General features: G+C 40.1%; 4 protein-coding genes and 1 pseudogene across 4 annotated transcripts; 2 read left to right on the forward strand and 3 right to left on the reverse strand.

Annotated features, from left to right (window-relative positions):
- Nucleotides 1-927: 927 nt before the first annotated feature.
- Nucleotides 928-6,304, reverse strand: LOC130732603 (sugar carrier protein C-like; annotated as a pseudogene).
- Nucleotides 6,305-8,678: 2,374 nt separating this feature from the next.
- Nucleotides 8,679-9,960, forward strand: LOC130723925 (uncharacterized). The gene is made up of 3 exons (XM_057575079.1): nt 8,679-8,865; nt 8,948-9,810; nt 9,916-9,960. The coding sequence occupies exons 1-3, from the start codon at nt 8,688-8,690 to the stop codon at nt 9,958-9,960; spliced, it is 1,086 nt and encodes a 361-aa protein (XP_057431062.1). The 5' UTR covers nt 8,679-8,687.
- Nucleotides 9,961-10,364: 404 nt separating this feature from the next.
- On the forward strand, nt 10,365-11,760 carry LOC130732605 (uncharacterized). The gene is made up of 3 exons (XM_057584617.1): nt 10,365-10,916; nt 11,009-11,110; nt 11,192-11,760. Exons 1-3 carry the CDS (start codon nt 10,554-10,556, stop codon nt 11,240-11,242), a joined length of 516 nt encoding a protein of 171 aa, XP_057440600.1. The 5' UTR covers nt 10,365-10,553; the 3' UTR covers nt 11,243-11,760.
- A 4-nt stretch (nt 11,761-11,764) lies between these two features.
- On the reverse strand, nt 11,765-12,624 carry LOC130723946 (protein MAINTENANCE OF MERISTEMS-like). The gene is made up of 2 exons (XM_057575097.1): nt 11,971-12,624; nt 11,765-11,878 (listed from the first exon to the last, which is right to left on the reverse strand). Exons 1-2 carry the CDS (start codon nt 12,622-12,624, stop codon nt 11,765-11,767), a joined length of 768 nt encoding a protein of 255 aa, XP_057431080.1.
- LOC130730217 (uncharacterized) lies at nt 12,621-14,677 on the reverse strand. The gene is made up of 3 exons (XM_057582163.1): nt 14,567-14,677; nt 12,816-13,848; nt 12,621-12,731 (listed from the first exon to the last, which is right to left on the reverse strand). Exons 2-3 carry the CDS (start codon nt 13,837-13,839, stop codon nt 12,631-12,633), a joined length of 1,125 nt encoding a protein of 374 aa, XP_057438146.1. The 5' UTR covers nt 13,840-13,848; nt 14,567-14,677; the 3' UTR covers nt 12,621-12,630.
- Between the last annotated feature and the right edge of the window lie 5,483 nt (nt 14,678-20,160).

Genomic DNA, 20,160 nt, shown 5'->3' on the forward strand with positions numbered 1-20,160 from the left:
GAATTCATTTTAGAAGTTGTATAATTAATCATACAATATTTTTTTTGATAAACTAGAATAATGCATTAAATGGAGTATAAATGGTACTCCAACCCTTAATACATAGAATAAGAAGAAGAAAAAGAAAATGTAAATGAAGAATTAAACCCAATTAAATGGGAAAGCCCAACTGTGCCCATAAAGGGTAATAACTCATCACCCAACACATAATACCAACAACAAAGAAAGGACACAATTATGCAGCAGCCTAACAACAACATCAGCAGACCACATTTGACAGAGGATTTAAAAATTACTATCAAGATTAACGATATGTTTTTTTTTTTTGCGAAATACTTTTTTTAACTATTTAAAATTACAAATTTTGCCCAAAAACTCATTTAAAATGTCAATTATGCCATTAATTTATCTTAACTTTTAACTAATCTACTCAAACTCAGCCAATACTACACAGCCGTACTATCACCCTACCTGGTCGTCACTGCGACTCAAACACCACACCTCCAAATCAATAGCAACAACAAGACCTCACTTCAATTTGCAGAAGGTTTTCAAGGGTACGACACCCCTCATCCGTAACCCATTCTTCATCAAATCATCCAACCACTACAAGAAGATTGAACACAAGACCCTGAAACAATAGGAGGCCAATCAAAGCACCTACAAACAACTGAAAAATTGCTTACTTTTAATCCACAAGTGAAATTGGAACCTAAAGCAATCAACTCATAAAACACTCCTTTTGTACCATTCACCAAGAATTTTCCAATGCTAGCTCAAAAAACAACCAAACTATTTGATCTTATAATCGCACACTCTTGCTCAGGTCTAATATATACTACCTCAGATAAATAGAAAGGATCAGATGCTTCATAATTTATGAAATAACTTTTTATTGATATGCCAAACCTTTCCAATCACCTTAATAGCAAAACCTTACATATATATAGCCCATACAAAAACAAAAACAAGACAGGACAACATTTCACAAAAGAGACAGACAACATGACAAACTTGTTTGAAAGAGGGAGACCGCACATTCCAGAAGATTGATTCAACCAGAAATCTGAATAGACTTAACCTCAGAACGATATGTTAAAAGTTATAGATAAAGTCCCAAATTAATACTTTAAAGAGTATCAGACAACAAAATTTAAAATTTCTATACATCTGGTCAAAAGTGAAGCAAAGAGCTACAAGGAAGACTCAATCCCCGGACCACTTAAACATATAAATAGGCACCAACCACTGGGACAAGGATAGTTGTGCTGCACTAGTGCGCCATTATCTGTATAACATAGAGTCTTGAACACAAGATATTCAAATGTAAATCCAGCATACCGGTGCACTATCACTGCAAGCATAAGGTAAAAACACAGATTATTACAACTACAACTTAATTTGAGAGAAATCACATATTGTCTTAATTAAAGAGTAAGAGTCCTGACCTTCATCAATTGCTTCACTGCTCAACAAATCTGGACCAATAAGGGTGCGCCCTCCAAACCTGGCCCATCTCATCAATTGGGATGCCCTTAGTTTCAGGCAGGAAGAGGTGGATGAAAACTGTCATCAAGAATACGAAGAAGCTGAAGAAGATGAATAGGCCGAACTTCAAGTGGCAAAGCATTGTCAGGAAAATCTGCACCACCAAGAAACTGGAGATCATGTTCACCGATACGGTGATACTCTGGGCTGCTGAGCGAATCTCCAGTGGGAAAATCTCAATGGGCACCAACCAACGAAGGGGGCCCCATGACCAGGCAAACCTGCTACATATAGGCAAATGAAGACCACCACAACCGTAGCATACCAAGGTGGCAAATGTCCAGGGTTCCCATCAACTCCAAAGCTTGCTCCGATAGCAGCAGCAATTCCGGCCAGACATATCATCATCTGAACCCCTCCTTCAAGGAAAAGAGCTCTCCTCCCCCACCTATCAACTCCATATATGGATACACAAGTAGCAACGACGTTCACCACGCCGGTAATCATGGCCGACATGAGTGAAGCATCGTCCTTAAATCCAATGGAGCTGAACAGGACAGGTGCATAGACCATGATCACATTGATCCCAGAAAATTGATGGAATAATGGGATCAATATGGCCATGGTGAGGTGGGGTCGGTACTTCCTCTCCAGTAGGTTCCTCCAAGGGTGCTCCACTTGCATAGAGACTTCACTAGCTGCCACCAAGTCATTGAATTCTTCATCCACGTCATCCACTCCACGGATTCTCTGAAGATGAGCCTTGGCTGCATCGTGATCTCCCCGCTCAATCATGGAATGAGGAGTGTCTGGGAGGACTAATGACCCAATTGTTATTATAAGTGCGGGGATCATAGCATCACCCAAACTCAACCTCCATCCCCACCCTCCTCTAATCGTGGCAAAGAAGAAGTTCAAAACATTGGCGGCCAGTATGCCCAATGAGATCGACAACTGGAAGCCAATGTTTAAAGCTCCTCTATATTTGTATGGAGCCATCAAAGAGATGTAGAGTGGCACAGACTGTTAATCAAAGAAAATGACAAAAGAATTAACAAGCAAAATAAAACCTGCAGTATATATTTTAAATTTTTACTTTAGATTAATGATTTAATTACTGGTGTCCTATTTGTTCCTGGAATGAGAGTAATTTGATCAGTATGGGGGCAGATACTCGAAAAAAGATTCACCATGAACATGTGTGAAGGCATCTTGGAAGTGTTTGATTGCCATAAAAGGAAGATGCTGAGGGCACCTCTAGCACATAATAGAATCTTTCAGGTGAACATCTCTACTCTTGAGTCTCGGTGTTTTTTAATCGATGTACTTGATGATAGTTCCTAGTTGTGGCACCTGAGGTTATGCCAACTCAATTTCAAAGACTTGAGTCTATTGAATCCTTAGGAGGTGGTGCCTGGTTTGGCTCAGATTAAATTTCTAAAGAAAATTGGTGAAAACTTTCTAATAGGAAAGCAACCTAGGACTTCATGTTAGAAAGTGCTGCAATTTTCTAGAGAAATTTAGATTGCTACCTAGTCTGAAATGTTGTCTAAACAACTGGAAACAACCAAATATTAAAAAATGTAAACCGACATATCTAAGTCGGTAGAACACTGCCTATATATAGGATCAGCATTGCAATTGAGGGTGTGGAGAAACTCTAGATACTCTCCACCAATGTACTTGTGTGACAATCAATAAATGCCATACGTTTATACTTTGCTCCTCTGTTTGTCTACCTATGCTAAATTCTAACACTTCATATGGAAATTTTACTCCCCTGGATCAACTGAGTTGCTGAAAGTAGTATACCCAGATGTGTGTGGATCATTTGAGACACACTCTTTGGGTGGAAGCAGATATTTTGTATCATTTGTGGACGAATATTTAAGCAGGAAATTGTGGATATACCTACTCAAGGCCAAAAGTCAAGTGTATTATGTCTTTAAGACATTTAAAACCATGGCAGAGTTCTCCTGTGAAATTACGGTGAAAGAGAACTCTGCTCAAAGGAAATGGAAGACTTTCGAAAGAAAATGGAATCTTATGAGATTACAGTACCTTATAGCTAGGTTGTCTATAATTATTTAATTTTAGTTATGAAATAATATTTTAATGGATTAAAATAACAAAGTACGTCTTTGGTTACATGGTGGAAAATCAGGTTGATATCAAAATTATAGTGGAAAATCGTAAAAGCAAAGAAAAGTTATTTCTTTCTCCATGATTTTATACCATGTACAAAAACTTATAGAATATAGCTATAATACAGATTTAAAAAAATTGTAATATATTATTTTCTTAGATAAGCCGAATAATATTAAAGGGAGTACAAATAGGTACTCCATCCAAAGGATACTGTACAGAGAACCAAGAGAGTCAACAACACGTTAACCACAATCAAGGTAACAGAAGTACAGAACAGGATACAAAGGGAGAACAAAAGGAGAGTTTACAACCAGTAATAATAATTTACTCATTGCAAAATCATAGAATAAATATGGTAATGGTAATATATTATGTTGACATGTATATTTTAGTCCCACAGCAAAAAACTTCACTGACTGGAATAGAATTAAAATCATACTGTTGAATAATATATTTATGATAGAAGTGAACAATTTACTCATTGCATTTTTATTTGTATTTTACCCTCAAATTTAAATAATAATTTCTAATTTATAAATAATAAAATTGAAATATAAAATTGTAATAGCACGAAATAGAATCATGTGAAAGCACAAATAATGCCTGGTTGGCAAACCCTATACCAATCCCGAGCAAGATCCGCCCCACGATCAGCATCCAAACACGCTGGGCAAGGCCATTCAGGAGTGCAACGACGACGAAGTGCATGCCTCCAACGAACATCGAAAGCTTCGGGCTGAACCTCCGCGTGATGGTGGAAGCCACCAGAGATGACAGCAGCGCCGCCAAGTACAGTGACGAGGTGAATATGGTGAGCACCTGGCTGTCGTACTGACAGTACTTGTTGGGGGAGCTCTTCTCTTGCTTCTTCAAGTACACTGAGTGGAAGAACTTCCGCAAGAATGGGTCCATGGAAGTCACCCCACCTGATTAACAAAATCCATCAAACAAACACAAAAAGAAACGTTAGAACTGAAACTAGATTAATGAAATGGCAAAAGGGTGAGCCTGAAATTTGAAACCTGCTAAACTAGAAATCACTGTGTTGGACATACTTTCAGTTAGAAATATAAAATAAAATCATTCATGAAATGAGTTGTTGGGAAAGGATAATAAATGGTTTACTATTATATTTCTAACCCTTTCATTTCATACAAATCAGCTAACAAGTTGGTTAAGGAAAACAAAAGCCAGAAATAAAATTAAGCATAGACAGTATTAAGTGTTAACCAAGGCAGCAAGCGCTCTCCAACTCTCCAAATAAATAGTATTAACAAATATGACATTCTAGTAAATTACACAGTGGCTTCAACGTAACAAAACTGTAAAATCAATTATGAATATTTTTTTTTCGGACAGCAAAATTGATTATTATCAAAATAATCTTGAGAACATGACTCTCTCAAATAAGTAAAAATAAAAATCCCCTCTCTAAATAATATCTGAACCATAATTAAAAACACCACACAAACTAAAAAAAGGGGATTTTTCGCGACAATTCAGATGTAAAACAGAAACAAGAGAACACCCAAACACCTAATTCCTAGCCACCAAGCACTCAATAATTATGAATATTAAAATGTAAAGAAAATCATTTGTCCAAAATACTAAGTATTAAAATATGTATTCTTTCAAAAAAAATATATTAAAATGTGTATATTTGGGTATGCTAGTTTTTTAATTATTTTGGCTTTTAAAAAAAAGTTGTGGGATTACCTGAAATTCCAATATCGTAGCCGAAGATGAGTCCACCCATGGCTGCCACGATGCATGTCACGGTGACGAAACGAGTCAGGTAACCTGGGTACTCCTTCCCTCCTCCATTCCCAATTCCTCCCACTCCCACTGCAGACATTTTATTTTCTTCTCATAGCACAAACCAAGCCCTGAAAAATATACACAAGTTCATGGATTAATTTTAGATAAGGCCCAAGAAATTAGATATAGCATACAAGAGTTGCAATACAACATAAAGGCCAAAAGTGTAAGTTGAAACGACCTGGAAGTTATATTTTATCAACTTTGACACAAATGAATTGGCCAAAAATTGGATAAAGCATACCTCTTGGCCAAATAACCTGTTGCAGGATGTATTCTCTGTTCAGGTCAGCAAAGAATCACGAGATGGGTGGAGATGGACGCTGGATCCTCAAGGTGTCTATACAGTAAAGTCTGCTTACAAGCTACAGATTTCAGATGCAGCAGGTGACGGGAATCAGTTCTTTGATGCTATTTGGAGACCCTTCCAAAGTGGTTGAATTTGCTTGGGAGATTACCAACTTTGGACAACCTGATGAAGAGAGGTCTAAGAATGGAGCAGAACTTGGGAGGGCGCTGTTACTTCTGCAGAAGTCAAGTGGAAGGTGCTCTTCATGTACATTTTGATGGCGTGTTACAACTGGTTGGGGGTCACACTGGTTCTACCAATCAAAGGGTCTTCACACTTAGCACAACATGAAGCTTGGGGGAAAGGCAAATCTCAGAAAGTAAAGTGGAGAGTGATTTGGTTTGCTGGAATATGGAGTATTTGGCTACTCAGAAATTCCGTTGCTTTTAAAGGCGAACAAGTCAATCTAGAATCAGTTCTGAATATGATTAAGCACGATCAATGCAGGTTCAAGTATTTGTTGCTGTTGTCCACTGGCTGATTTAATTTGAGTGGGGCTCAGATTCATGTTGACAGTTTGTAATTTAGCTTGATTAAGTCTCTGGTTTTGTAATGAGTGTGATTTTTTTTGGGTTGGAGTTGCTATCCTCATCTATAGGCTACGCGCCCCAGCATTTTTTTTTTATTCCAAATCTACCCATCGGTAAATGATTTGCCGATGTCAAAATAACAATCGGTAAATGATTTACCGTTATTGTTCCTCAGTATGAACACCTTTATCCCATTACCCAGAACACGAAGAACAATATCGGTTAATCATTAACCGATTCTTATATTGATATCGGTATATCATTTACCGATTGGTAATCTGGCAGTTTGATCACCTTTTCACCATTACTCCTCCCTCCACCAACCCCTCCACCATTACTCCTCCCTCCAACAACCCCCCACCAGCCCCCCATAACTCGCCCAAACTACCTTATTCTACCATTACTCCACTCCTCCCTCACATTTCACCTTCCCACCACCACCACCATCTCCACATTTCCACCACCACCACCACCACCACCAAGGGAAAGCTTTTAACTTCTGGTAAGTGGTGTTAGCTTTGGTACTTTATTTATAGTTAGTTTAAGTAGTTAGTTGTTAGTTTAAGTAGTTAGTTTAGTTAGTTAAGTTGGTAATTTAGGCTGCTGAATCGTGAATCGAATCGGTAAATGAATTGCCGTTAATGTATCGGATTATGATTTACCGTTATTATACCGGAATTTGATTTACCGTTATAGGGTCGGTTATTGATTTACCGTTTTTGTTCCAGGGATGACAGAGTCATTTTTCTTTGGTGAATCACAATTGATACATGCTGCTGGATTGGAAAATGATAATCCAGAGGAGCAACCATCACTAGCTGAACCTCCGATTATATCTATAGATGTCTCTCATTTGTATCATACTGATCAGGTACTCATTGCACAAATTTTTGCATGCTTTGTTTGCTTTGTTTATGCCTTGTTTTATGCCTTATGCCTTGTTTATCCTGAAACAGCGTTTCCCTTTGAAAGATGATCTTATGAAATGGGTTCGCGACATTTCTATGGCAAATAACTTTGTTTTGGTGACAACAAAGTCTGATAGTGGTGCGAAGGGAAGAAAAGAATATGTCATTCTGGGGTGTGAGAAGCATGGTGCGTATATTCCCTACAGAGAACCGGATCTTGTTGAAGGAACGTCAACACAAAAGACAGGTTGTCCTTTTAGGCTAAAAGGACGACGTACGAAAGATGATAAAGGTTGGTGGTTGAAGGTGATGGACGGTAGACACATCCATCTCGCAGCTGAGTCACTAGTTGGCCACAATTACGCTGGTAGACTGAATAGTGAGGCGAAGGAGGACGTGATAAATCAGGCTAAGACTTGGGTTCCACCTAGAAAGATGTTGGCGTCCTTGAAGGAAAAAGATCCTTCAAACTTGACTACCATCCAACAAATTTATGGTGTTTGCAAGCGGTTCAGACAATCCGTTCGTGGGTCACTGACAGAGATACAATACTTGCTGAAGAAGTTGGACGGTGAGAAGTATGTTCACTTCGAACGAAATGAACTCGGATCGGAAGTGATTAGAGATATATTTTGGGCTCATCCGAATGCCATCAAACTTTTCAACACATTCCCATATGTAGTGATCATGGATTGCACATACAAGACCAGCAAATACAAACTACCCTTGCTCGAGATTGTTGGCCTGACCTCCACGGATAAAACATACTCAATAGCATTCTGTTACATTGGCAGTGAGACCACAGAGGACTACATTTGGGCATTGGAGTGTATGAAGTCTCTGATTTCCGACCAATCCAGGTTGCCTAGAGTGATTGTGACGGATAGAGATCTTGCTTTATTGAGTGCTGCTTCACAAAGCCTTCCCACCACCACCCATTTACTATGCTTGTGGCACATCAACAAGTGTGTTTTGGCAAAGTGCAAAGAGTATGTTGGCACGGATGATTTTGCTCAAGAGGTTATGGACAAGTGGGCCGAATTGGTAGATGCTCCAACAGTTCCAGAATTTGAAGCTCATTGGATTGAATTGTTTAACATGTGCAAGCATAAACACAAGTTGAAATTTGCCACTTATTGTTCTACTACATGGTTGGTCCACAAGCAGAAATTTGCCAAGGCATGGACAAATCATGTGATGCATTTTGGAACAACAAGTAACAGGTACAAAAATTATGTTATGACTTGTTATATGTATTTCATTTCATAGATTATTACAATATTAATTCTTACATGTGCGTTGTTGGTTTGCAGGGCTGAAGGTGCACATGCCAGCTTGAAGTTGATGTTGCGGAACAGTAAGGGTGACCTGGCCACATCATGGAATGCGTCGCATAGTTTGACCACCAATCGCCACACTGAGATAATAGCATCGTTTGAGCGCAGTATGAATAAAATTGATCACCTTTTCAAGACCCCTTTCTACACAAATATTAGGGGATTTGTGTCAATCAAATGCCTGAAACTCATTGATGCTGAACTGACAAGAATGCGAGCCTGCGGCGGCAGATGCGATTGCTTATTGAGAGAGACTCATGGACTACCTTGCGGTTGTCAACTTGCAGGTTACCGGTCAACCACTCTCCTCTCAACTACTTCCAATTATTTATATTTGTGATTCAATGTAACATGTCTGTGAACTTGCAGATTATGAGAGGATTCCGTACGAGGCCATTCATCCATTCTGGAAGAGCCTAAGTTGGGAGCATGTACCTGTTGCAGATACTGGCAGCTCAGATATTTGCGGACTAAACCATGGAGAGATGCACCCAGAAGTTGAGGCACTGACACGTTATTTCCATTCTTTGGATACTGGAGGGCAGAGTATGGTAAGGAGGAAGCTTCAAGCGATATATTGTCCTGAAAGGAGTACACTATGTACTCCTGAGCTTCGGATAAAGTCCAACCGCACTCCTAAGTTGAAAGAGAGCAAACAACCCAAGGGTCGAGCAATAGGATCCTTGACTCGTGATCCTTCAGCGTTTGAACTTACAGACAAGAAGATTAAAGAGGAAAAGAAGTCTTCACAACCAGCAAAGAGGAAGAAGCGTGTGAAGAAGTCTGATACAAGCCATTTCATGTGTAACTTTCCAGCCTTTCTCCATCCATATATTGGCACAATTACAGATGTTGAGGATGATGGTAACTGTGGCTATAGATCCATTGCTGCATTAATGGGGCATTCCGCCGGTCAGGACGGTTGGCCTTGGGTTAGGGCTACATTGATACAAGAACTTGAGACCAATGTGGTAATGTATAATAGGATGTGGGGCACAGATGTTGTTTATGGCTTACATAATCGTCTCACTCTTCCTATTGGTGACCCGGCCACCCCTGACAAATGGTTTCAACTGCCAGAGATGGGATACCTTGTTGCCACAAAGTACCAATTGGTTCTCGTATCCTTATCCTCTATGGGTTGTAACACATACTTTCCACTGATAGGAGCCGGCCCACGAGATGAGCATTCTGTTATAGCTATTGGACATGTGATAAATCACTGGGTACAGGTATATTTTGACCAAATACACTAATATTTTAGTTGCCTACTAGCTTGTCGATTAATTTTTGTATGTGGAAGTTATCTAATTTTATGGTTATTCTCTAAAATGCAGCTCCAATTAACTCCTGGACATCCTATGCCGACTATTGCTCCCTAGTGGGAATGGCACAGTGATCTTGCCTCCAAATACTGGCGCAACCTATATGGTCCACGTTTAGGCATGTATGATGCACAATTCCAAGCTTGGCTTGGTGCTTTTAGTGGTCATGCGGACTATGTGGACATCACCACAGATTGAATGTTCTTGTATTGTGTAATATTAATTTGTAAACTCTCTGTAATTTGGTAGAATGTGGCCCTTATCACAGGTTGTTGTTAATGATGAAAATCTAGACATCATCGTAGATTGGCAGGTTCATGCGTGTACTTTTGGTAATGTTAATTTGATGCACTTTTGGTAATGTTAATTTGATGCACTTTTGGTAATGTTAATTTGATGTACTTTTGGTAATGTTAATTTGATGTACTCTTGTCATTTCCATTTTCATTACCCTCCACCACCAACCCTGACATTACTCTCAACCACCAGCCCCAACCACTCTTCTACCATCCACCAGTACACCTTAAATGTTTTGACCGCACGCCTGAGCTATAAATATCTGTTGTGTCTTGCCTCTTCTTCTTACTCTTCATTCCTCATCTTCCTGTCTATTGTGTCTTGCCTCTTCTTATTACTCCTCTTTCTACACGATGGAACAAGACCCAAATCCATTCCTCCGCCATTGCAAAGGTCAAAGCAACAACTCTGGCAGCTCTCGTCCTCTCATTCCTGGCCCGGCTGGCGCCATCCAGGCTGCCATGTATGCCCGTAGATCCACCCCTAACACACCACTCATTCCGACCCAGGAAATCGTGAGGCGTGTGCTAGATCATGGATCAACCGAAACCGATCCTGATTTCAACTCACATGCTTGGCTATCAGCCCTGCAAGAGTGGGGAATAGCCACTCCGCTGGGCTCTCTGACAGCGAACGTTGAGAGGGTGGAGAATGTTGTTGCTGTTATCAAATCTTGCACTCCCAATGGGTTTGGAGATGCGAAAGTTACCCTCAAGGTATGTCTTGTCCTTGCTTTTGTAAGGCCTTGCTTTTGGTCCCCCTTGACTAACCGTTCTAATTTACTTCTCAAACGATTTCAAAAATTTAGGACCTCACGGGTGCTGTTGATGCTAGCATCCACCGCAAGGCATTTACTCACAGTGAATTTGCGAATGACATAACTGTTGGATCTGTTCTCGTTCTCCAAAAGGTCTGAAACCTAAACATGAAACTTGCTTCATTTTTTGGACAGTTAAGCATGGTTTAATTAAAGTATACATTTCACATGCAGGTTGCTGTGTTTGCACCTAGAGGAACTGTTTGTTATCTTAATATAACATGAAGGTATTCCCAAAAGATTGCGGACCCCATGACTTCATCGATATCACAGAGGAATAATTTTGTTTTCGGTGTTGCTTATGTTTAATTTGGTTGTGTAACCGTTTAACTTATTGTCATGGATTACTACATGCTTTGAATTATTTATATGTTGTCGTTGTTTCTGTTTTTTTCATTATAAGAGTCATAATATTAAGACTAAAAATATAACACATGTAAATAAAACGAGGCAAGAGTCATAACATAACATAAAAAGTCCTAACATATACATAATAATGGATCCCACATAACAAGTGTAATAAAATCACTCTCCCCGACCCCGCCCCCTGCGACCTCTGGGTCCACGAGCTCGACCTCCACGAACACCCTCTCCAGGATCACCCTCTCCACGAGCTCTGCCTCCACGAGCTCCGCCTCCACGGGGTCTGCCTCCACGAGCTCTGCCTCCACGAGCTCTGCCTCCCGCAGCTGCGGCTCCTCGAATAGCAGAAAAGGCAACTCCCTGGGTACCAACGAAGGAACTCCGTCAAAAGAGATCGAGCGCCCTCTCCGTGAGGATCCGGGGCTGTGTCCCTGGAGCAAGAGCACCTGGCACCTCCAGGGACTGCTCCAACAACTCCACACCCCTACGTATGGCAGACTGCATAAAAATAATATACAAAAATAATTTCATTAACAAAAATCACAATTGAATGAATAAAAATAATATACAAGTTTAGAATCCAAACTTACCACGACACTAAGCTCCTCCCTCCTATCCTCAGGGATGATGAACACATGTGACACTCTGCTATACCACCTCATGTAACCCTCCACCGCCTCTCCCGGATATGTAGCAGGTATCCCCTGAGGGCGGAGGTGCGGCTCAAACTCAGCATAGGCAGCATCTGTGGTCTCAGCAAGGGACCCCGTCGTCTGGATCTCAGAGGGGTGTCGAGGGATGTCCTGTATGAAGCCAAACTGGCGCATAACCCGCTCTGGTAGATGTCGGCTCACAGACCGGCCGTAAGGTGTCCGGATGTAGCCGGAATAGAGGGCCCTGGGATCCCGCGGTCGAACATCTCGATGGTCCTCAAAAGGGGTCCATGTGATATCATCCACTGTAAGCTCATCGAGCATGACTCGTCTCTCATCGAGTCCGGAATGCGCGATCCGAGACGTGGACCACCGCTGCGCCCTAGGCTGGTCCTGTGTGTAGCCGGGGACCTCCGTCCTGATAATGACGCTGCTGGATATGTACTCATACGCCCATGACAGCACGAGGGAGGTGAACCCACCGATCTGCGCTGTCTTCCTGCGGGATGCACGACTCAGCTGTTCGTACAACGAAGCCAGCGCAATCGCACCCCACGCGTACTCCGACACGCGACCGAGGTCCTCAAGCATCCCGATTCAGTAGACAGTAGTGTGGTAACCACCACTCTTGCTGGCAAAGAGGGTGGCACCAAGCTGGTTCACCAGCCAGATCCTAGCAGCATCCTCATAGCGTCCCCCTACAATGAAATGAATTAAGTTAACAGTTATTAATAATACTCTAAAAATAAATACAACTTAATAAAGTAATTATTAAGACATACCATCCATAGCAGACGTGTACATGGTCTTCAGAGTAATGAACCGAATGTTCTGGCCACCCGCCGCCTCAAACTCAGCCAGATAAGCAGCAACAGATCCTCCCAGGAGCTGGGCGCAGAGCGCTGCAACCTCGTCTCGCTCCCCTCTGCCCGGAGTGTAGAACCTCGACCCTGTGGGAAGATGGAGAAGAGCAGACACATCGTCCAGGGTGATAGTCATCTCCCCGAACGGCATGTGGAAGCTACTCGTCTCCTCATGCCATCTCTCAACAAGGGCCAGTACGACAGCTGGGTCTGTCTCCGGTAACCCGCACCAAGGCAGGTGATACAAACCCGTCTGCTGCAGCAGCTGTCGCACATGTGTGTGGGCCTCTGAATCGCCATCACAGGGGAGGTTCCATACCTTCCCCCCAACAGTGGCCACCCTCAATGTCCGACGGTCCACGTACCGCGGGTCTGTGCGAAGAAGTGCCTGCCACGTCCAAGGAGCCTTGTGGTCAGGATAATGCGCAAGAAGCGACAGATCCTCAGGCCCCCCGGGAAACGGTGCCACCCTCTGGATGAGGTCGTCATCCGCACCGCCCTCTGCACCGCCCTCTGGCACCACATCTGGCATAACATCAGCAGCATCAATCTTCTCCTGCAGAATAAGAGGCTCCTCCTCCTCACCACTAAGCTCAGAAGAAGAAGAAGACTCATCGCCACTAGGCTCAGAAGAAGATGTCTCCTGACGAGGTAACTCAGCCATCGGAGACAACGGAGCAGGGTCCAGCTCAGCCGGAGCCCTAGTAGCAGACGGAGCGGGGGTAGCTGACGGAGCCCCGACCGGAGTAGCAGATGGAGCCGGGGTAGCTAACGGAGCCTCGACCGGAGTAGCAGATGGGGATGGAGACGGAGCTGAAGCCTCTACCGCCTGAGTGGCTGCAATATGGTCGCCGCGCCTGGTAGAAGCATGCAAGCGCTCGTGTCGATCCGCTGGATCCTCACTAGTAGAAGCATGTCGTGACCTCTTCCTCCCGCCCTTCATTCTCGCTATCTGTGCAAAACAAACAAATTTAACAATACTTGTCATAATAAGTAAAGCATTTTCACATATGAGCATATCATTTGAGTCATTTTTTAACTTAATCAGGAAATTTCCAATCAATCGTTTAGCAACTAACCATAGGAAAAGGAAAATATAGAGAATTAGTTGTTAGTTTGCATGTGAATGTGATTAAATTAAATTTCTAGCTGTGTTAAGGTCAAGCAACCATCATCACAAGCAAACAAAAACAATAAACAACTTTCCTAATTACAACACATGAAGCATATGATTTGAGCGCTTAATCTTTTCCAATAAACAATAAACAATAAACAACTTTCCTAATCACAACACATCAAATCTATCTTGATCTTTTCCAATTCTCAACAAATCAGCAAAGTAATCCTGGAAGCTAAATACATGCCATGGTTAAATATTGGAAATAAATTTTGGAAGTCTGCACTGTCATACTGTCATATCGGAAAATCATTTTCCATTACCATATCGGAAAATCATTTTCCATTATCATATCGGAAATTGATTTTCCGATATTACAGTAAACCCAGAAACAGACCCAAATGCACCCCACTCGTGCCCGTACTCGTTTCATGGAATTTCAGGCAACAAAACACAACAAAACCTACCTCTAATCATCAATCAACTACCCTAGTGTTCAACCATTGACCTAATTCAAACTTCAAATGTGAAAATCATTGAAATCAAAACTTACCTTTTGAATGTAATGGAATGGGTCTTTGTGGGAGCTTTGATGATGATTAGAACCGACCTTTGAGATGATTGAAGTGGTGGAACCGAGCTTTGAGAGAGGATGCGATTGAGGGAGGGAAATTTGGATTTTGAAATAATGGGTTTCAAAACCCAAACTGTCGTGTTTATATGTTTTAAACACGATCGGTAAATGATTACCCGTTATAGAGTCGGGTAATCATTTACCGTTTTTAATCAACTGGTTTTCTGGTAATTTCGCCCCCCAAGGTGGGGCGGGGGGCCTAATGGGTGGGGTGTTAAACCCAAATCCCCATCTATAGTTATAAATGCAGATGCAGTAGTGATGAGTTTCAGAATTTCAAATTCTACCACACTAGTTGTCATATTCATTTCACACATCACTATCTGATATTTGGTGGTGGAAGACAACTCTTAACCTAGTCCTTGCATCAGAAGGACCACATAGCTTTCCAAGTCCTTGCTTAGCTTAGCTGATGTAGTTCCTGAGCCCTCTTAACCTAGTACCTTTTTTGGGAAAATGTCCTGCGACTGTGGTTCCTAAGAAAGTGACTTTGTGTCATTTACGATATGTCCTGCTACTGTGGAACTAGGAACTATCCATCACAGTTGTTTCTCCTTGGCACAAGTTGATGAGAGGGTTTAATTTGTAAAACCAGTAGGAACTTATTTTCCAAATGGTAGTTGAAGAAGTTAATGCAAAGGTATCAGAATTAAATTTTCTTTTCACTAAGAACATTCTTGCGTGCAATGGCCGGCTTTCGATATTGGATGTGATTAAAATTTAAAATAGATGAGTTTCTTAAGAAGCATAGCATGTGTTTAAGTGTTGCATGAAATGTCTATTACTCCAATATTCTTAATGATAATCAAATTAAATGAGATATTTCTTCTGCTGCAGAAATGGTCCTCTTTTTTTGTCTTTTATGATATATATAATCAACTTCGTCATAAAGCAGTCATCCATACTTGAAATGAAAATGTAAAAGCAAATTACAAATAAACTATTCTGAGAGAAGATAACAATTAACAACATCCCTAAACATACTTCAAATCAACTATAGTTAAAAAAAAAATACTTCAAATCAACTATTTCACTTCTCAGCCTTGTAAGTTTCATTTGATTTTTTTTTTTTAGGAAAGCAGATCTTCAGCTAAAATTTAAATTTTACAGCTAAGCACTCAGTACTATTACTACTATCTGTTACAACTTACAATATATCACGGAATAAGTATCCTTACACACATAAATGATACCAATATTAAAAGAAATACATCTAAATTTGAGTAGCATTTATTGTAGCTATGTACTCTGTACAGGAAAACCACAATAAAAAATATGTGGTTAAAACACTTAGTTACCTCAAAAGTAAATGAGTCCAAAACCCTTATAAATTCTTCTCGCTGCCTTGTATAGATTAGGGACAGCAATTCCCCATATCGCATTCCTACACCCTGAGAAAAGAAATGCATAATAAAAAATACATATGATCTTTCCGGGAGTGTGTCAGAGAGTACAAAACTGTCTTGATACATGGAAATCCACCTATGAGAGCAAATCCTTTATATAAAGCCAGTAGAGTTTTAGATTTTATTTGATATTTTGGAAGTTCAATTTGTGGGACTTGTATCGTTAACTTTTATCAGAAATTGTATCTCAAGCTGGGGTCCGATTCCTTTAAAGTGAAATTAGAGTTAGTAAATCATCACATATTTAGTAAATCATCACATTCATTGGTTGAGTTGTTATTAGTCCTTCAAAGTATGAAATTATTATTACTGGGTTAATGAAGGGCGATTCATTAGAGCATACCTGCAATCCTCTTCTTGTTGCGTGGATTGCCTTTCTCTTCTTTCCACACAAAGAAATTGCATACCCTCCTCTAGGGTTGTCCATCGGTCGGTTTAGGTCGAACTCTGGTCAACATAGTCGGTTCTGTCGGGTGAAAACATCAAAACACCAGACCCGTCATTTACCAACTAGTGGTTACGAGTTGTTCATATTCGGATTGCACGGGTCACGTTTTTCCAGGTGAGTTCATACGAGTTATTAACTTAGAAAAATTTCATAAAAAAACATAAGATGACACTATAAAGTTGGTTTCGCCCTGACAGTGCATGACGATGACATAGAATGAAACTTTGCTTGGATAGATCGCACTCATCTAAACAAAGGAACTCTTAGACAAAGCCTCGGTAGCCTTCAAGGACTCATTTAGATTTATGATTGTTCAAGAGAATGAGAAAGGTTCGAGGGAGGAGGCAAGTCATGCAACAAAGTTAGTAGTAAGGGTAATGTGAAGTTGTGAACCATTTAGATGAGTTTGAGGGAAGAGATGTCAATCGGTCGGACTCGGGCCAAGATAGTAGGTTTTGTCAGGTGAAAAACATCAAAACACCAGAGCCGTCACAGACCGATTTGTAGCCACGGGTTGTTCGAATTCGGTTTCTCAGGTGGCGGTTTTGTCAGGTGAATCGGGTTTCGGTTGGTAGTGATTTTTTGGGCAGCCCCTCCTCCTTTGTTCCTTGGAAAAAAAATGCACATTTATTTCAATTGAGCCGACAATTTCAAATCAAAATTGGAGATTAGGAAGATTCATGGTCTCACCTCATATCTTTCGCATCCATAGAAACGTCTTCTAGAATTTTCATTTGTCAAAGAGGTCATCATCAGGGGCTTCAACACCACAACCGCAAATTCTTCTTCTTCAAACAAAGCCATTTTTAATGGAGCTCCTAAACGAAATTTGTCTTTTACCTCCCATTGCACGAGCTTCGAAACATCCAACGACTCTCCCCTTCAACCTTTCTAACCTGTAACGGGTTAAAGACTCTCTTCTTTCGTTGCCCCTTTTCCCTTTTTCATTGGTCGCAATTTTAGGGTTCATGAGAATTAGAGATTTTATTTCGATTTCATCCCTTTGGTTAGCAAGTGCCCCCCCCCCCCCATGACTTGTTTGTTTCAAAAAAATTTAGTTTTAATAATTATTCATGTATGTGGCGTGTTGACATGGGTGTCACGTCAACTAATGATGACACATCAATGAGTTTTGTCAGCTCATCGACGACATAGTGACAAAATGACCAAAATCACTCACGTTAGAAAAATTGAATACCTGAAGCGCTCGTTTTGAACATTGAGAATCACTTTCACACATTGGTGTTAGATTAGGGACCAATATTGCAATTAAATCTTAGATTGTTTACAAAAGTTACCAAAAAAATGTCTTTAAAAAAATAGATTGCAACTTAACATTTGCTTAATACAATTTGTAACGCTTAATGCTTTAGAGCATCTCCAATGGTGGGACTTAATTTTGGGACTTAACTCACTTTTTGTGGGCCCAAACCGCCACATAAGATTTAAGACACTCTTAAGGTCTCCATGCACATTTCACTCTAATGGTTGAGATCTTATTTTACTTTTGACTGGACTCACGGTACCCAATATATTTATATTATTTATTTCCTCTCCTTATTTTTCACTTTGGTTCTTGTATTGAAGGAGAGAGAAAAAAATATTATTTTATTTAAGATTCCATATTTGAGAGTACATGAGCTAAGACACGGATCTTAGCAAAAACTAAGATCTCATGCCATGTAAGATACCCCCAATGGTGTGATTTAATAAGATCCGGATCTTATTTTAAGGTCCCAAAATAAGGACTCCATTGGAGATGCTCTTAGGAAAAAGATTGGGTCTGGTACTGCTTAATGGGCCAGATGAGGAAGCGGAAAAAGGATTGAAAGAACAAGTCAAGCAAAATATGACTAGTTAGTCTAGAATGGGGAAGATTCGATTAAATTTACCGTGCATCCAATATATAAGATGTCAAATATAAAAAGCTTTATACTTGGTCCAAATATTAAAAAAAAAGGTACATATTAAATTAAATTTTAAAATAAATAAATATGACAAACTAACTGTGGTGACTTAGACTTATAAGGATCCAAAATTGAAGCCACCAAATACTCGGTCCTGGCTCCTGCACATAAAATGTCACCCTTTGCACATTTCTGCATAATTTTAAAGTAAAGTGGAGTGATTTCATGTTGACAGATTGTAATTTAGCTTGATTAAGTCTCTGTGGTTTTGTAATGAGTGTGATTTTTTTTGGGTTGGAGTTGCTATCCTCATCTATAGTTATGAATGCAGATGCAGTAGTGATGAGTTTCAGAATTTCAAATTCTACCACTAGTTGTCATATTCATTTCGCACATCACTATCTGATATTTGGGCTATGTTTGGTTTTCTGTTTGTGAGCTTCAATGTGCTTTTGGGTTGCACTGAACATTGTGCCATTATGTTTGGGTAACTTGAACCCACTTTCACCCCAACTCACTTTTGGCAAAAAACCCACTTTCATCTAACTTGACCCAACCATCACTTCTACGTTCACGTTGAGCAGTTGGGCTAATTAAAGTTGGATTGAAAAAAATCAACTACTTTCACAGTGCCATAACTGACCCTCTCACTTCTCCTTATTCCAACCTTCTCTGTTAGTGTAGTTTCGTTTTTTCTCCTTTTTCTTTACTGTACCTGCAGTTGTTTGTCATGTTTTTTCTACTTCTTTGCACCTATTTATCTGCTTGGTTTATTGTCTTGTATGTTGCTCTTTTAGCTCACTTGGAAGAGGTTTGTCTCCAAGACCTCTCTTATATCAATATATTCTCTTTTCTAAAAAAAAAATTCTACAACTTATTTAATTTTTATTAGTGTTAACTTTACAAATTTCAACTATTTGCATTTTTTGATTTCCTTTTAAAAAATATTTTTGCTTAAAATAATAAAATGTAGTTAAAAAATCATGAATGAAACTCTGTTTTAGAATAAAACTCATACCCTTTTTAGTAATTATACAACTTAAAAGTGTTTTTCATTAATATTATCCAAACATGATTCATGAAATCAAACTCTGTTTCAGAATAAAAGTATCCAAACATAAATCACATTACAATCAACTCACTTTGACCCAAACTCTGTTTTGCAAACCCACATTCACCCAAACTCTGTTTTGCAAACTGAAATCCAAACACACACTTGGTGGTGGAAGACAACTCTAATTTTTTATGAGCCCAATGGCATCAGAAGGACCACATAGTTTTCCAAGTCCTTGCTTAGCTTAGCTGATGTAGTTCCTGAGCCCTCTTAACCTAGTACCTTTTTTGGGAAAATGTCCTGCGACTGTGGTTCCTAAGAAAGTGACTTTGTGTCATTTACGAGATATGTCCTGCGACTGTGGAACTAGGAACTATCCATCACAGCTGTTTCTCCTTGCCTTGGGTCAGCTTCATTTTGTGTGTAGTACCATTAGGTCCTCGGTTTCTCCTTGGCACAAGTTGATGAGAGGGTTTAATTTGTAAAACCACTAGGAACTTATTTTCCAAATGGTAGTTGAAGAAGTTAGGGCAAAGGTATCAGAATTAAATTTTCTTTTCACTAAGAACATTCATGCGTGCAATGGCCAGCTTTCGATATTGGATGTGATTAAAATTTAAAATAGATGAGTTTCTTAAAAAGCATAGCATGTGTTTAAGTGTTGCATGAAATGTCTTTTACTCCAATATTCTTAATGA

This window comes from Lotus japonicus, chromosome 1, assembly GCF_012489685.1.
Source record: "Lotus japonicus ecotype B-129 chromosome 1, LjGifu_v1.2".
NCBI lineage: Eukaryota > Viridiplantae > Streptophyta > Magnoliopsida > Fabales > Fabaceae > Lotus > Lotus japonicus.

Bases quoted from the DNA above. Each gene is read 5' to 3' on its own strand.
- LOC130732605 (XM_057584617.1), top strand. From the start codon at position 10,554: ATGGAACAAGACCCAAATCCATTCCTCCGCCATTGCAAAGGTCAAAGC. The intron at 10,917-11,008 runs GTATGTCTTGTC...TCAAAAATTTAG, and splicing joins ATGCGAAAGTTACCCTCAAG to GACCTCACGGGTGCTGTTGA. The intron at 11,111-11,191 runs GTCTGAAACCTA...TTTCACATGCAG, and splicing joins CTGTTCTCGTTCTCCAAAAG to GTTGCTGTGTTTGCACCTAG.
- LOC130723946 (XM_057575097.1), bottom strand. From the start codon at position 12,624: ATGCTTGAGGACCTCGGTCGCGTGTCGGAGTACGCGTGGGGTGCGATT. The intron at 11,879-11,970 runs GTAAGTTTGGAT...ATTTTTATGCAG, and splicing joins GGGAGGAGCTTAGTGTCGTG to TCTGCCATACGTAGGGGTGT.
- LOC130723925 (XM_057575079.1), top strand. From the start codon at position 8,688: ATGAATAAAATTGATCACCTTTTCAAGACCCCTTTCTACACAAATATT. The intron at 8,866-8,947 runs GTTACCGGTCAA...GTGAACTTGCAG, and splicing joins TTGCGGTTGTCAACTTGCAG to ATTATGAGAGGATTCCGTAC. The intron at 9,811-9,915 runs GTATATTTTGAC...TCTAAAATGCAG, and splicing joins TGATAAATCACTGGGTACAG to CTCCAATTAACTCCTGGACA.
- LOC130730217 (XM_057582163.1), bottom strand. From the start codon at position 13,839: ATGAAGGGCGGGAGGAAGAGGTCACGACATGCTTCTACTAGTGAGGAT. The intron at 12,732-12,815 runs GTATGTCTTAAT...ATTTCATTGTAG, and splicing joins GTACACGTCTGCTATGGATG to GGGGACGCTATGAGGATGCT.